This window comes from Lithobates pipiens, unplaced genomic scaffold (genome assembly GCF_037356315.1).
Source record: "Lithobates pipiens isolate NorthernLeopardFrog02 unplaced genomic scaffold, aLitPip1_a1.2 Scaffold_18, whole genome shotgun sequence".
In the NCBI taxonomy this organism is placed as follows: domain Eukaryota; kingdom Metazoa; phylum Chordata; class Amphibia; order Anura; family Ranidae; genus Lithobates; species Lithobates pipiens.
Window position 1 is genome coordinate 615809212 of NW_027507758.1, and position 16983 is coordinate 615826194.

At 44.8% G+C, this 16983-nt stretch overlaps 2 protein-coding genes across 2 annotated transcripts in view; both read right to left on the reverse strand.

Moving 5' to 3' along the window:
* LOC143986837 (uncharacterized) overlaps positions 1–16983 on the reverse strand; it is a 548778-nt gene that overhangs the window by 453980 nt on the left and 77815 nt on the right. The gene's annotated exons all lie outside the window — the stretch shown is intronic.
* On the reverse strand, positions 5918–15442 carry LOC143989266 (uncharacterized). Its single transcript, XM_077489338.1, has 7 exons — positions 15390–15442; positions 11475–11588; positions 11240–11347; positions 10957–11151; positions 8336–8515; positions 8126–8249; positions 5918–7635 (listed from the first exon to the last, which is right to left on the reverse strand). The coding sequence occupies exons 2-7, from the start codon at positions 11568–11570 to the stop codon at positions 6389–6391; spliced, it is 1950 nt and encodes a 649-aa protein (XP_077345464.1). The 5' UTR covers positions 11571–11588; positions 15390–15442; the 3' UTR covers positions 5918–6388.

Genomic DNA, 16983 nt, shown 5'->3' on the forward strand with positions numbered 1-16983 from the left:
TAAAACAAGAGTATATGGGAGAGGTTGCAGTGTGGTGGCACCAGCAGCAGTGCCTAAGGCCAAATTTTTCTGCCCCTGTTTAACAGGGACATGTAATTACAATTCTTGATATAATATTTCACAGGAGGGCCCCTTCCTGTGCCCACCCAGAGTAACGGTGAGAACTTATAGTGTTGTGGCACCAGCACCACAACCACCAAAGGTCAATTTTTCTACCACTGTTCAACAATGGCATGTAATTACAATTCTTGATATAATCGTTCACAGCAGGGCGCTCCAGCGCCCACCAAGAGTCACTTTGAGGGCTTACAATGTTGTGGCAAAACCAACACCTTGTTCCGCCATTTCTGCAGAGCATATAGGGCAGGCCCCTACTTTCAAACATCCAATTTACATACATCTCCTACTTGCAAACGGAAGGAGACAACAGCAAGTGAGATGAAAAAAGATGGACGACAAAACAAATTATACAGGGGTGATAACCCTTCCCTATGTTTTCCAAAAAGCTTAAAAATAGTTTTTTTGACTGGAGCTACACTTTAAAAATGTACCAGTTGAAAATTACAAACAGATTCAACTTAACACAACAAACCTACACAGTCCCTGTCTTGTTTGCACCGCCTGTATACTGCTGTTCTGAGTATATAGGGCCTGGGGGCCACACGCATTTCCTTTTTTTAATATGGGTACGGGGTTCCCCTTAATATGCGTACAAGACCTAAAGGGGCTGGTAATGGGCAGGGAGGGCTACCCATGCCATTTTTCTCAATGATTTTCAACCATATTGCAGGAACCAGATATAACATTAAAACCGCAAGCAGTTTTAAATGGTGTTATTTCCGTTTAATGTCATTTTGTGCAGGGACTGTTCTAAACACGGGAAACACGTGGCACTTCACAGGCATACTACAGACACCCCCCAGGCACCATATTTAAAGGAATATTTCACTTTTTTTTTTTTCACTTTAATCGTCATTAAAATCAGTGCTCCCGCCAAAACGGCCATTTTTAAAAACATTTTAGGCATTGACCCATGTCCCCTGACCCTTTTTAGGACAGTATCTTGCATATTAGCCGTTAAAATGAGCACTTTTCATTTCGAACGTTCGAGTCCCATAGACTTCAATGGGGTTCTAAAGTTCGTTCGAATTTGGGGTCCGTTCGAAAGTTCTGGTGCGAACCGAACCGGGGGGTGTTCGGCTCATCCCTACACGCAACTAAGGTGGTGGCCTGATCTTCTGCCTCCCAAGTCCTCTCCTTCTGTCAGGTCCTGGCTTCATCACAGGCCTAGTGGCAGGGCACCCTGAGAATGCTACAATCTTCCGTCCCTGAGGTGGCAGCAGGACCCTGGATCCGGGGCCAGTGTACTGCCGAGAAGTTCCCTGCTATCGAATAGTGCCCGCGACGAACTGCACATGCGCCATACGTAATAGCACAACAGCTGATTTTACAATCAGCTATTGTGTTAGCGAGACGGCACCTGCGTACAATAGCCGACTGAAAACATTTTTCAGTCAGATTTTGCCTCACGCTGGCGAGGAGTGTTCATGTAGGTGAGGGGCGGAATTTAACATGAAGTGGGCATGGATATTTTCAATGATGGCCAGTGCTGCAAAGATGGGGGCGGAATTTTTAACGATGCCCAAACAAATCTGCATCTGCTATTCTTCCTGGAGGGCCTATTTAGCTAGCTAAACGTTTACAATTCTGTCCCCATCTTTGCAGCAGTGGCCATCCTTGAAAACATCCACCCCCTTCATGTTAGATCAGAACTGGCCATCAATGAAAACATCCGCCCCCTTCATGTTAGATCAGCACCGGCCATGAATGAAAACATTCGCCCCCTTCATGTTAAATTCTGCCCCTCACCTACATGAACGTGCCCCGGCACAATCCGAACTTAAAAATTTCTTCAGTCGGCTATTGTGTGCAGGCGCCGTCTCGCCGGTTTAACAGCTGATTGTAAAGTCAGCTTTTGTGGTATTACATACAGCGCATGCGCAGTTCGTCCCGGGCACTATTTGATAGTGGGCACTTCTCGATAGAACTAGGTGGGCGGGGCGATGAGCAGATCCTCCCTCTGCTCTGTTCTCCTGTGTTGTGCTCGCTGGGTTGCAGCAGCATGCGGGGGAGAGGAGACGGAGAGAGAAAGCTTCCAGCCGCTGCGTACTGCCACATGTCACACGCGCCTAGGATCAGCCCTGCCTGTGGGCCATTTGTAACCGGTCCACGGTTAATGGCCCGCGGGCCGGTACTTTGAGACTCCTGATCTAAACAGTCAGACGGAGTTCTAAGTACTGTATTTCACTATATAGCCTCAGTTTACTGTTATAAATAAGTGTAAAATGCAAGACTCGTGTAACAAGATGCCCCCTTCTCACTTTATCCATACTGTGGAGGAGTTTGGGGTGTAGCAAGATGGCAGTGACAAAACATATGTAACTATGTAACTTGTTACACATTCTGACGAGTCCCCTAATCTGACGCAACACCTGTGTTTCATCAGATTTGGTGACCCAGCAGAATTTGTAACGAAAGTGACGTTCCGTTGCCACCATCTTGCTACACCCCGCACTCCTCCATAGCAAGGATACGCTGAGAAGGGGGAAAGTGAATATCTTGTTACACCCACCGGAGTTTTGCATTTTACACTTATGTTCTACTCACTGTCTCTCCTTGCTCCTTCCCACCGCCTCTTTGGCATTAATCCTTTTACCACTCCCTGTGCGAGGATCCTTCCAGGCCAGCTTTCCTGAGCACCCAGCCTGAGGCAAACCTCCCCCTTGGTAAGAGTTTCCTCAAGGGCCACTGACAGCCTCTCCTCAGCACTGCTTCTCCATCTTCCACCTGACTCCCCTGCTGCAGCGACCCAAGTATATTTATGGGGTTGTCTCAGTCCCCTGCCAGCCCACCACTGGGGAGTGGCTGAGGCCCCATAAATATTCATGGCAACGCCTCTTAGCCCGCACCCTCTAGTTCTAGAAGATTCTCCAACCTTCCAGACACCAGGGGGAGGAACCAGCAGAGCTGCCAGGACGAGTCATCCAGCACTGGCCTCTAGTAACCCTGACCCAATTCAGTTATTCCTGGCCTAAATATGTTAATCTAAACTCTAGTAGAGCACACTAGAGGGTGCTACATATAAAATCCAATGTACTGTAATGGTCGACTCTATACTAGTTTTCAGGGAATATAGCTTAGTGTACCGTCACCTATAGCAGTACCCATTCCTATAAGCCAAACAAGCCTAGACTACTGGTATGTGGCAGCCCCCAGGTATGCCATATTCACTTACCAGGAAGTTACAGGAGGCTAAAGAAAGAACAAAAGAGTTCCTGTGGTTCCAGGAGTACAGTTGTCTGCAGGGGGTGGCTGGGACATCATTGCTGGCTTATACAGGTGTGCTAATGGTGTGGCGGTGATCAGAGACAATATGACTGCTGTGGCAGTGATCAGGGTCACTGAAACTGGTGTGGCAGCGATTAAGGACAATAGACCCAATTCACAAAGTGATATCTGAAGCTTTAAGAATTGCGGTAAAAAACCTAGCTTTTTTTAAAAAATCTTTTGCAATTCACTAAAAAAAAATGCTACTAAGATACCGCACAAACTATTTTATGAAGTGATGCGGTATGTTAGTAATGGAAGCTAGCGGTATTTTAACACTGTACACCGAATAGCTGGCTGTTAAGGATGCTGGTGGACGCCAGGTTCTTAACAACCAGTAAATAGAATTGTTGCATTAACCACTTACAGACCGGACCATTTTGCTGGTCAAAGACCAGACCACTTTTTGCGATTCAGCACTGCGTCGCTTTAACTGACAATTGCGCGGTCGTGCGACGTGGCTCCCAAACAAAATTGATGTCTTTTTTTTCCCCACAAATAGAGCTTTCTTTTGGTGGTATTTGATCACCCCTGCGATTTTTATTTTTTGCGCTATAAACAAAAATAGAGCGACAATTTTGAAAAAAAAAAAAACATTATTTTTTACTTTTTGTTAGAATAAATATCCCCCAAAAATAGATAAAAAAAACAATTTTTTCCCATAGTTTAGGCCGATACGTATTCTTCTACATATTTTTGGTAAAAAAAAAAAATCGCAATAAGCGAGTATTGATTGGTTTGCGCAAAAGTTATAGCGTTTACAAAATAAGGGATAGTTTTATGTCATTTTTATTAATAATTATTTTTTTTTACTAGTAATGGCGACGATCAGCGATTTTTATTGTGACTGCGACATTATGGCAGACACATCGGACATTTTTGACACATTTTTGGGACCATTGTCATTTATACAGTAATCACTGCTATATAAATGCAGTGATTCCTGTGTAAATGACACTGGCAGTGAAGGGGTTAACCAGTGGGTGGCAGTGTAGGGGTTAAGTGTTCTTAGGGGTGTGTTACTAACTGTGGGGGGGCTGGGCTTTCATTTAGTGAACACTGATCTCTGCTCCAATCACATGGAGCAGAGATCAGCGTCACTAGTTTCTAGGCAGAACGGGGAGATGCTGTTTACAAAGGCATTTCTCCATTCAGCCGCCCCGTGAGACAATCGCGGGTATGCCCACGGCGATCGAGTCCGTGGGACCCGCGACTGGACTCATGGGGTCCCGACTGGCACGCAAGCACGCCACCGGCGGCACGCTCGCGATGGCAGGACGGCAAATTTAATGGGACATACAGGTACGCCCATTTGCCTGCCCGTGCCATTCTGCCGACGTACATCGGCGTGCGCTGGTCGGGAACCGGTTAAAAAAATAAAATAAAAAAATAAACAGCCTGGGGTTCCCACCCAGGCCCGTTGGGTCTGGTATGGATTTTGAGGGGTACCCCATGCCAAAATTTTATAAAATAAATGGCATGGGTCCCCCATCAAAATCCATACAACATGCTTATCCAAGCAAGCATCCCAGCAGGCCAGGAAAGGTGTGGATAAACGAGCACTCTCCCGCTCCTGAACCAAAGGGGCTTGGTTGTTGTGGGGGTAAAACGTAGCAGAATCTGGAAGCCCCCTTTAAAGGGGGCCCCCCCGATCCCACCCCCCATGTGAATAAGTATGGGGTACATAATACCCCTACTCATTCACCCACAAAAAAGTGCAACGTGAATAAAAACACACAGGCAGTTTTTGACAAGACCTTTATTCAAACCCCCAAAATAAAATAAAATGTCCCCCAAAGTAGATCCTACATCAATCAGGATGGATGGCAGCTGTTGACATGAAGGGAAAAATAAAAAATAAAACTGACCAGGGCTGTCGCTTGGCTCCCGCCAAATGACAGCTTTGCTGCTTCCCGCCGCTAAATAAACAAAGGGGCAGGGACCCCCCGATGAAGTCACCGGGCGACCCACACTCTTATGACATCAACTGGGGTGGGCTGGGTCAATTGCATCATAAAGGGGGTGGGTTCCCCTGGTGACATCATTGGGTGACCCCCACCCCTTAGTGTTTTTAGCAGTGGGAAGCAGTGGAGCTGTCATTCGGCGGGAGACAAGCGTCGGTGTGGGTTGGGTTTTTTTTCTCTTTATGATTGATGTTGGATGGATACTTTGGAGGAACCATTTATGTTTTTATTTACTTTTTTTTGGTTGAATGAGTAGGGGTAAGGAAAGGATCTGGGGGCCCACCCGCTGCAACCCCACAACCACCAGGCCAGGGTTGTGGGGAAGAGGACCTTATCCTCGTCAACATGGGAACAAGGTGTTTTTGGGGGGCCTGCCAGGCTGCATGTGGTATGAACTTCAGGGGGGAACCCACACCATTTTTTTTTATTTTGGTGTGGGGTTCCTCTCAAGATCCCCAGACTTTTTTTTTTTTAAGCATTTTTTAAATGCCATCACTTCTTTTCTTTACATTCTGCTGTCAGCAAGGAAACCTGCTGACAGAAGATGAGTCATGGTTATTAACTATTGTGACACTGCACTTCCTATGATGACAGTATATAAAAAAATTTAATTTTTTTTTATTTATTTTTTTTGACAATTTTTATTTTACATCCTGTCACCAGAGCACTCTGTGGAGATGGTTTGATTTTTTTTTTTCTTTTTTGCACTATGATTCTTAAATCTCAGTGAAAGCTCACACCAAAAAATATAATGAATCCAATTTTATTTTTCTACTGCCATCAATGGCCAACACGGTACAACACTTCATCCATGTCTTTGGTGATCTCTGATTTCCTTATGAACTGTTTCTTACATGATGAAGATCAGCCATGGAGTATATCTGAGGTGTATATCAGGGTGTGCTTCTTCCCCACATGAGAGCTGTGATGTCCGGCAACATTCACATAGAAGACATTTCCCGCACTCAAGCCACCACGAGGGTTGTGTGGGATTCCTGATGTACAGGAAGTCAGGACTTCAGTAAGGAACAATTCCCTTAGTCGGGACAGGAAAGGGGCTTCTCCCCCGTGTGATATCTCCGATGTTTGTAAAGATTGGACATATGTGAAAAACATTTCCCACAATCAGTACAAGAATACGGCTTCTCTCCTGTGTGCAATCTCTGATGGCTGTGAAGATGTGCCTTTGATGAAAAACATCTCCCGCACTCAGAACAGGAATGCGGTTTCTCCCCTTTGTGCAATCTCTGATGGATGTAAAAATGTGATATAGTTGAAAAACTTTTCCCGCACTCAGAACAGGAATACGGCTTCACCCCTGTGTGAGACCTCTGATGACTGTAAAGAGTGGACTTCACTGAAAAACATTTCCCGCACTCAGTACATAAATATGGTTTCTCCCCCGTGTGAGATCTCTGATGGCTGTAAAGATTGTACTTATCCGAAAAAGCTCTCCCGCACTCAGGACAGGAATACGGCCTCTCCCCCGTGTGAGATCTCTGATGTCTGTAAAGATGTGGCTTCCTTGTAAAACATTTCCCACACTCAGGACAGGAATATGGTTTCTCACCCCTGTGCAATCGCCGATGTTGGTAAAGATTGGACACATGTGAAAAACATTTCCCACAATCAGGACAAGAATATGGCTTCTCCCCAGTGTGCATTCTCTGATGGCTGTAAAGATGACACTGCAGCGAAAAACATTTCCCGCACTCAGGACAAGAATAAGGCTTCTCCCCTCTGTGAGATTTCTGATGCTTACAAAGCGTGGACTTCCGTCGAAAACATTGGCCACACTCAGGACAGGAATACCGCCTATTCCTAATGTGAGATTTCTGATGTCTGTAGAAATGTGACTTCCTTGAAAAACATGTCCCGCACTCAAGGCAGGTATATGACTTCTCCACCTTGTGAGATCTCTGATGTCTGAAAAGACTGGACTTTGCTGTAAAACATTTTCCACACTCTGGACATGAATGTGGCTTCTCCCCTGTGTGAATTTTTTTATGCATGTTAAGACGGGATTTAAAATGGAAACACTTCCCGCACTCAGTACAGGAAAAGCTCTTCTCTGTTGGAAGGACGGCACCGTCCTGCACAGTCTGAGGTTCCTCAGGATAAGAGGAATACGATGGTCCATCTACACTGTGTGGTGCCGGATGGACATTTGAGGTAGTCGGGTTTTCTCCTGGACTATACTGTGTGATGTCCTCATCTTCTACTTTACAGTCTGGAGACAAAGTGAGACAATCCTCTGAGGTTTTCCTCATCTCCCGTCCATCTACTAAAATAGAAATAAAAAGATTATTACTAGACATGAGCTGATTGGTTCCCCTAAACCAGGACTCCGCCCACATCAGGCAGCTTTGTCTCTGAGGATCTTACAATTCCCCCCTCAAGGTAACTAGTAAATGGGTCCTCTGATCTCCTACCAGATCATTTCTTTATTCATGGACCTTAGTCAGAGAGTGAGGAAACAACGAGAACTGTCTTTTATAGGAGTGACAGTGATGAGGGTATCAAAACTAAACTAAAACTAAACATGCCACCAAACATGCAATATAAATTATACAGTGTAAGGGTCAGGACACTAATATTGGTACTCAGAAGTCAACGATGGAAAAAATGTTTACTTGAGACGAGCTGTAGAGGCCCCACACCGCTGCCCCACGTCTTATGAGTCTAAACGTTGTATGTACGTGTTTATCAGATGATGGGGGATCTAGGTGGAGCCTCCGTACTGCTCTCTCCTTTACAATAAAGTCTCCTCTTACCCGGTGATGTGAGGGGTGGCTGATTGTCCATCATGACGTCCTTGTAGAGATCCTTGTGTCCTTCTAAATACTCCCACTCCTCCATGGAGAAATAGACAGTGACATCCTGACACCTTATAGGAACCTGACACACACAATGATACAGTCACCATCCAGACACATCCCTTGTCTGTTACTGGATAATGTCCCAGAATTCCCAGCACCGCTCACCTCTCCTGTCAGCAGCTCCATCATCTTCTTGGTGACTTCTAGAATCTTCTGTGTGTTGGGTCTTGTAGGGATCAGAGGTGGAGGTGGGGGGCTGGTGATGGGATTCTGGTTTCTTGAGGATCTTGTGGTCATATTATGAGATCTCCTTCTTGCAGATTTCTTCATTAATACTTTACAGTTCTGTGTTATATAAAGATGAATATCACTCTCCAATAATCCCTCATCTCTACGGTCAGGTCTAGATTTATCCACAATGTGTTAGATTCAAATATGGCCGACATCTTCAATAAATGATATTGTTACAATGTGGTCAGATTTATAGCTCCTTCTAGAAGTCATATAATAGAGTCACTAATGTTTTACTAGTAAGGCTTGCTGACCGAACAGTAAATGTTACCTGTGTATTTAATGGTCACAGTGGGAGTGGCATACCGACCAGAGCAGCTGTAATGGCGCGTACACGCGATCAGAATTCTCGTCGGAAAAAGCTCTGATGGTTTTCCCAACGGAATTCCGACGGAATTCGGCTCAAGCTGTCTTGCCTACACACAGTCACACCAAATTCCGATCGTTTATAACGCAGTAACGTACAACACATACGACGTGACTAGAAAAAGGAAGTTCAATAGCCAGTAGCCAATAGCTTCCGTCTCGTAGTTGAATCTGAGCATGCGTGATTTTTGGCGTGTTGGAATTGCATACACACGATCGGAATTACAGATAGAAAGTTTTTCCTTCGGGAAAATTGAGAACATGCTGTCAATTTTTGGCTGGCGGAAATTCAGACAGCTAAATTCCGATGGAGCATACACACGGTCGATGAAAAGCTCTCATCGTTCTTTTTCTGGTTGTAATTCCGATCGTGTGTACGCGGCATTAGAAATCACAGCCTACCTGACCTTCTCTCCATCTTGAAGCGATCCCCTGTACCCTGTAGCAGCTGATGGGAGGGAGAGAGAGAGAGGAGAAAAAGCCATAATAGCAGCTGGAGGGGCGAACAGGGAAGGCCCAGCAGCAGGGGGAAAGATTATGTACAGGAGAAGTGATCGGTGTGTGGTGGGGGCCATTTACTAGAAAAGATCCCCTGTAGTTCCCCCCTGCAGCAGCTGAAAGCTGCTGGGAAAGAGAAGAGATGAAGCTGCTGCAGGGAGAGCCAAACAAGGGATCGCTTCCTATAATCCTCCCCAAGTTCTCCAGTCACCCCCTCCTGTCCATAATCAGATTTTTATTGCCTGCTGAACTGATGGGGCCTGTGCCACATACAAGAAGACCGCTGGTAACCCCTTATCAGCAGCCCCAGTTCCAGCATTCATGGGTCTCACCGATTGGACTAAAGTTGAAATTGCTCTCTTCTATAAACAATGCCACCATCTTTGGCTATAACCAAATATAATAGAGTATGTACACATTCATATTACTTCTATAGCTAGTTACTGATTAGCAGAACCTTAGAAAACATAAATATCCGAATCCACCCAATCGGGTTGTCAACCGCCTGAAAATTTACAGACAGTTTGTAAATTTCGGCTCATTTACAAACTGTCCATATATGTCCGTTACGGACAGCAACCGTCCATAAAAAATATGGCTGAGGGATGGCTTCGGAACTGCGCATTTTCTAAGCCGACTGGGCTTGGCCATGCTCTGAGTCCAGGGCCATCTCTGTGGACTCTTGTGGGGGGGGGGGGGGAGTGCTAACCAGAGACCCCCTTTGTTCAGAGTCCACAGTGTTGCCTTTTACATCAGGGTCTGCAGAGCCCCCCCCCCCCCCCTGCACTGTAAGCCCTTGTACACACGGTCGGACATCCCGACAACAAAATCCATCGGATTTTTTCCGAAACTGGTGTTGCATGAATGAATGAAATACTTGTATAGCGCACAATGCGAACTGAATCGCCTCTAGGTGCTGTATACACACGGTCGGACAAAGTTGTCGGAAAATCCGATCGTTCGGAACGTTTTGACGTTATTTCGTTACGACGGGACTACGTTCAGGCTAGTAGCCAATAGCTTTGGTCTAGGAATTTGATCTGAGCATGCGTGGCACTTTGTCTGATCGGAATTCTCTACAAACGATCGGACAAAGTCCAATTGGATCGTGTCGTCGGAAAATTTTATAGCCCAGCTCTAAAACTTTGTCGGTCGGACATTCCGACGGAAACAGTCCGATGGAGCCCACACACGGTCGGATTATCCGACAACACGGTCCGATCGGACATTTTCCATCGGAATGTCCGACCGTGCGTACAAGGGCTAAAGCGGAACCCTTCAGATTCTGATGCAAGGGGGAACTCTGTGTTTGGTTATTTTAACCTGACTTTCATGCAAATAGAGAAATATGATTTTTGCCTTTAGGCCTTAAAAACATTGCTAATCGCACTAGCTAAATGTCTGTAGATTAAATATTGATATTTGCACTGAAAATTGTCATTTTGTGTACTTTTTTGAAGTGTCAGTACAAAATTTGCGCTGGTCTTTAAATTTCATGAGTTCTTTCGATAAAAAATTGGTGCAGTTTGTAAATGTTTAGCATCCTATCAGTAAATTTCCCTTCGGGGGGTAGGCAACACTGCCATTTAAGTGTAAAGAGTAGCCAAATTTAACCCCTTCATTACACTCACCATTCCAGTCAGAAGGTTGAGGATCTCCAGGTTGAGGTTCAATATTGTCTCAATTCCGGGAAATTCCTTCCTTACAAAACTTAACGTCTGCTGATTCTCCATCATGACGTCCTTGTAGAGATCCTTGTGTCCTTCTAAATACTCCCACTCCTCCATGGAGAAATAGACAGTGACATCCTGACACCTTATAGGAACCTGACACACACAATGATACAGTCACCATCCAGACACATCCCTTGTCTGTTATTGGATAATGTCCCAGAATTCCCAGAATCCTCCTCACCTCTCCTGTCAGCAGCTCCTTCATCTTTTTGGTGACTTCTAGAATCTTCTGCATGTTGTGTCTCTCAAGTTTTAGGAAGTCACATGGAGGCCCTGGATTACTGGATCTCTGTATTGGAAAACCAATAGGAATATCATGTTCGAATCCCAGAATCCTCCTCACCTCTCCAGTCAGGTCTGTGTTTTATTAATAGCAATAAGAGTGATGTCATGTGACCTCCCAGAATCCTCCTCACCTCTCCAGTCAGCAGGTAGTTGATCTCCAGGGTGAGGTTTCGTATCTTCCCAGTCACGTGACTCCGGTCCTCCTCCATCCTCATCCGTGTCGTCATTTCATCTATACAGGTTTCCTCATAGACAGATAACATTGGTAAATTAAATAAATTATTTGGATGGTATTGGTCACGCAATAATAGGGTGTGTATTTGAGGGGGTAATAGGAGGGTGGCTGTACATTTAAAGGGGTTGTAAACTCTTGTTTTAAAAACAAAACAAAAAACAAACATCTCATACTTATCTCCACTGTGCAGTTTGTTTTGCACAGAGTGGCCCCCGATCCTCCTGTTCTGGGGTCTCTCACTGGCGATAGTGGTTTCTCCCTGCATCAAGTGTCCACGTTTGAGAAGCGCTCTCCTTGGTGGACAGCCGCGTGGGCATGCTCCCAAGTGCTGCATCTGTGTCCATTCACACAGAATGCAGGACTCTGTCGCCAATGCATCGGATTTGATAGACAGCAGCAGGAGCCAACGGCTGCGCTGCTATCAACCTATCCAATCAGGACATGAAACACCAGCTAGTGATGGTGTGCTCGTTTCCGGCAGGAGAAAGATTGGGGTCAGGCAAGTAAAAAACGGGGGCTCGTGGGGCTGCAGCACCACAAAAGGTTTTTCACCTTAATGCATAAAAGTGAAAAACCATGAGGGTTTACAACCCCTTTAAGGACTACTGCCCCCATGGGAATACATTTAATCTGGACTGTTTAAGCTTTGCTACAATTTTGAGGTCTCAGAACCTTCTTGGATGAGAAATTCCCTTTTCTCTATTGGGTTTGTTTGGTTTCTGAAATGATTAGTGTTAGATCTACAGGCAAGGGATGATAAATACAAGCTCTGAGGCAGCGCTGTGAGGTCAATGTCCGGCCAACATGACATTCAGGAAGGGGAACTTGCTAGCTTTTGGCAAGATTTGCCAGCTAATCAGGATAATTGCCAGAACTTCGGCTGCAAGGCTCCAATCTCCAGCAGCCAGGGCTTGTGCAAGGATTTTTGACACCCTAGCCAGGGATCTCCAACCTACGGCCCTCCAGCTGTTGCGGAACTACATTAGGCATTGTAAAACTCTGACATTCACAGACCTGACTAGGCATGATGGGACTTGTAGTTCCTGAACAACCGGAGGACATAGTTTGGAGACCCCTGCCTAGGGTTGCCACCTCATCCCTTTAAACCCATACTCATATTAATTATACAGGTTCTGTGGCCGATTAAGGTGGTAATTTAACTTACTTGGTGCCTTATCTGCATTAAATTAGCCTCAGAACCTGTGTAACTAATATGTGTTTGGGATTAAAGGCTGTGTTTGGGATAAAGTGGCAACCCTTCCCTGCCCTAGGAGAAATCAAATTTTGCCACTCCACCCCTGGCTCAACCCCCCTTGCCCACCAAATGCAGCCCATCAGTGCCCATTAATGCAGCCTCACCATTGGCCATCAAATGCAGCCTACCCAGTGACCTTCAAATGCAGCCTCACCAGTGACCATCAAATGTAGCCTCACCTGAGCCAATATTTTTTTTTTGGGGGGGGGGGGGCAGAACTCCTCTTTAACTCAGAAAAACACTGGCTGTAGATGACTAGGTATGCTGCAACCTGTGATCCCAAAGTTCATGATGCCTGTGAAGCAGTAGATGCCTCTATAGAGGTAAATGGAAAACACAGATGTAAAGAGCAGAAGAGTTAATACACCCCCAGAGTCCCAGCCGCAGATACTCCACTTAGATGTAAACAGAGAGGGTATCTCTCCTAACCTGCTGATATCTGACATGTTTTGTTTGGAAAATTACAATCTTTGTACAGTAGGAGTATTGGCAGATGAAGAGGTGAAAAAAAAACGCCCCCTACTCCCACCCTGATTCCTTACCCATAGCACAAAATAACTTAAAAAAAAAAAACATATTATATATCATCATATATCACTAAATTCACACATAACTTTATAGAGTCATCAATAACTGGTAAAAGTATATAAAAATACAATAAAACCGCATAAAACAGATGAATCGAAAGCAAACAGCTCAATATCAATGTAGCGGTCACTATCCAAAGGTAAGTGATTTTGGAAGTATTTCTAGTGATAGGATCCAGTTTCAGGCAAATTTAGCCAGGGCTGTGACTTCAGGCAGACCTGGATGTTTTGATCTGGGGAATGGGAGTGTCAGTATAGTGGGGGGGGGGTAGCAACCTGTGCTCTAGTTCAAAAGATGCCTCCCCTGCTTTCAGTTAAATTGTTCTGGAAGAGGGGTAGGACTTGAGACCAGAGTGGCAGGCAGCTCATGTGGAGAGCTCTGACCAATCATTAATTTGCTTTGGCAGGGGCAGGCCTCCTATATGAGCTGGGGTCACATGCTTCCAGGAAGGAGTTGGCAGGAGAAGAAAGACAGCATGGAGTAGCTGGTGTAGCCTGGCCGTCCCCCTGCAGGGAGGGGAATGCGCCACGCGGAGAGGAGGGATGGAGGAGCCATCCGGAGGAAACCAAAACACAGCGGAAGGAGAAGACTGGGTGATCGACTTTCTGTGAATGGAACATGGACTGTTGATCGGGAGGACAAGTGAGTGGAAACCCAGGGAAACAGTATTTCCAAAGACTCAGGGATGCTGGAACGGGAGTCATGGAAAATAGGCGGTGATGGCCTGTGGCTTTAGGTTTCACACCCCAGGGAAATCCAATCAGTCAGGCAAAGGGGATTATTCAAAGTGATGCCTTTTGTTTAACTTGGGAGTGCTGTACAAATGGAAGTAGCAGTGAACAGTAGGGATGAGCTCCGGCGTGTTCGCATGGTCCACGTGCAGAAACCGCCAGGAAGTCGGCGCAGCGCTGCACTAATCACAGGCAGTGAGACATTGCCCGATCTCTGCAGCCAAGCAATGTTTCACTGCCTGTAATTAGCGCAGCGCCGACTTCCTGGCGGGCTCAGCACGTGGACCATGCGAACACGCCTGAGCTCATCCTTAGTGAACAGGCAGAGGTAGAGCAGCAAGTATGCCCAGGGATGCAGAAACGTTCTAAAGGAAAAGGCCTACGGGTGAAGAGTTATTCAGAGTGACGCTATATCATCCAGCCTATGTATTCTCAAGGACAATTCTATCAAAACATATCCATAAAGAATTATTCAGAGTGACTCTTTAAGATCCAGCCTATGTATCCTACCAAAGTCTATCACTAAAGAGTTATTCAGAGTGACTCTTTAGCACAGTAATCAAGTGAAGAATCGATAAGCAGCACAAGAGCATCTCAAGTAATCCTTCACCTAACCAAGTTAACTTTTGCCAACAAAATGAAGTATAAAAATTCCTATACAGACCGTCTCAATGTTTATGGGTTGTGATGCGTATGGCAGTAGTGGTGATTGGCAGATGAACTAATTCAGCAGCTCCTAAGGGGGTAGTGCGCTACATCAATATTCAGTCCAGCCGGAGCAATTGTATTGAGCTGAAAAATCCATTTGGATTCCCATCTGGACAACTTTTTGATAAAATTTCCCGCCCTTCACTCCAGGTTCACCATCTCATCCCCCCCAATCCAGTCCCTTTCAGACTCCTATTGTGAGACTCATCATAGTGTCTCTGGAGGGGGCGCCGATCATGCCCCTGTAAAATCTTACGGAAATCTTCCTTAATCCCCGACCTTTAATTATCATTTCATTCCACCCACATACAATGTCTGGAACCGGAATTTACCGACATCAATAACTCTCCTCGTGGCACAGATGATACATTCCCTCTTTTTAATATACAAGGTTAATCTAGGTTTCCACACTATATATGTGTGTATCATCATCTCCTGGAGATAAAAGACATCACAGTGACTATGGAGGAAGAGGACGGACATGACGGGGGGGGTTACTGGGTGTAAATAGAAAATAAGATCTTATTACCTCCTTTGCTGCCAAATTCAGCAATGTCTCCTCTCTACTGCCTCCCGACCCACCTCTCACCCGCAGCTTCTTGTTTATACCTGACATCACTTCCTGTCTGTATTCCATAGAGACTTCCTGTCTGGGTAGAAGTGAGATCACAACCTTGTGGAGCTCAGAGGAACTACAGCCCTGAGAAACATCTCAGTGTGAACACGCCCTTGGCGCTGTGTGTATATGTACTGTATATCCGAATTGCCAGGACTGTAAAGCCCCATAAACATAAGATTTTCTGCTGATTTTTTCTTCAGATTTACTAAAACCATATATTGCAAGGGCCTGCCTGATTGCTTACACATTGAAACTCCTAAGGTTTGACCTCATATGATATGGTTTTGGTAAATATGAAGGAAAAAATCAGCAGAAAATCTGATAGTGTGTATGGGGCTTTACTCTTTTTATTTATTAGTCCCATGATGGCTGTGTCCCGAGAATCACAGCGTAAAGTGTGAAGAATTTATGTCGTTAATACGCTGTTCATTATTCCCTGTAAAGTATATTTATTGTGTGTTGTGTCCTATTTAAAAGTTGTTGCATCTGGGACAACATGCAAAAGGGGGAGTATCAAGAAGAGAAGAAAAGATCGATCGCCACACTTGAATCCAAAAAATGCCCTAGAACTGTCTTTATTGTCATGAGCCAGACAAAATTGCAATGATGATCAGTTGACACGAGTCACAGGAAAAGAACCGTGCTTGTTCACAACAATTGAAATACTCACAATACAAGCTATTTAAAGGCGTATATCAATTCAAACACCTAACACAAAACACCTGTAGTTAACCACTTCAATACAGGGCATTTATACACCTTCCTTACCAGACCAATGTTTAGCTTTCAGCGCTCTCACATTTTGAATGCCAATTACTCAGTCATGCAACACTGTACCCAAACAAAATTTTTATCATTTTTTTCATACAAATAGAGCTTTCTTTTGGTGGTATTTAATCACCACTGGGTTTTTTATTTTTTGCGACATAAGTGAAAAAAAGAGCGAAATTTTTTTAAAAAAAAAACACTTTTTTTTGTTTCTATGATAAAATTTTGCAAATAAGTCATTTTTGTTAATAAATTTGGGCCAAAATGTATACGGCTACATCTCTTTGGTAAAAATAAACCGAATTAGTGGATATTATTTAGTCTCTTTGAACGTTATAGAGTCTACAAGCTATGGAGCAAATCATTGAAAATTGATCACATCTGATCACACCTGATGTACTGACGGCCTATCTCATTTCTTGAGGCTCTGAAATGTCAGGAAAGTACAAATACCCCCCAAATGACCCCTTTTTGAAAAGTAGACAGTCCAATGTATTTAGTAAGAGGCATTGTGAGTTTTTCGAAGTTGTAATTTTTTCCCACAATTCTTGGAAAAAAGAAGCATGTTTTTTTTACAAAGTTGTCACAATAACAAGTTATTTCTCATACACAGCATATGCATACTTCCAATTACACCCCAAAATACATTCTGCAACTCTTCCCGAGTATGGCGATACCACATGTGTGGGACTTTTACACAGGCTGGCCACACAGAGAGGTCCAACATGCAGGGAGA

Excerpts from the sequence above, each read along its gene's own strand:
- LOC143989266 (XM_077489338.1), bottom strand. The coding sequence starts at position 11,570 with ATGACGACACGGATGAGGATGGAGGAGGACCGGAGTCACGTGACTGGG. Across the intron at positions 11,152-11,239 it reads AGGAGCTGCTGACAGGAGAG|GTTCCTATAAGGTGTCAGGA; the intron begins GTGAGGAGGATT and ends TGTGTGTGTCAG. Across the intron at positions 8,516-10,956 it reads TCAACCTTCTGACTGGAATG|AACTGTAAAGTATTAATGAA; the intron begins GTGAGTGTAATG and ends TATATAACACAG.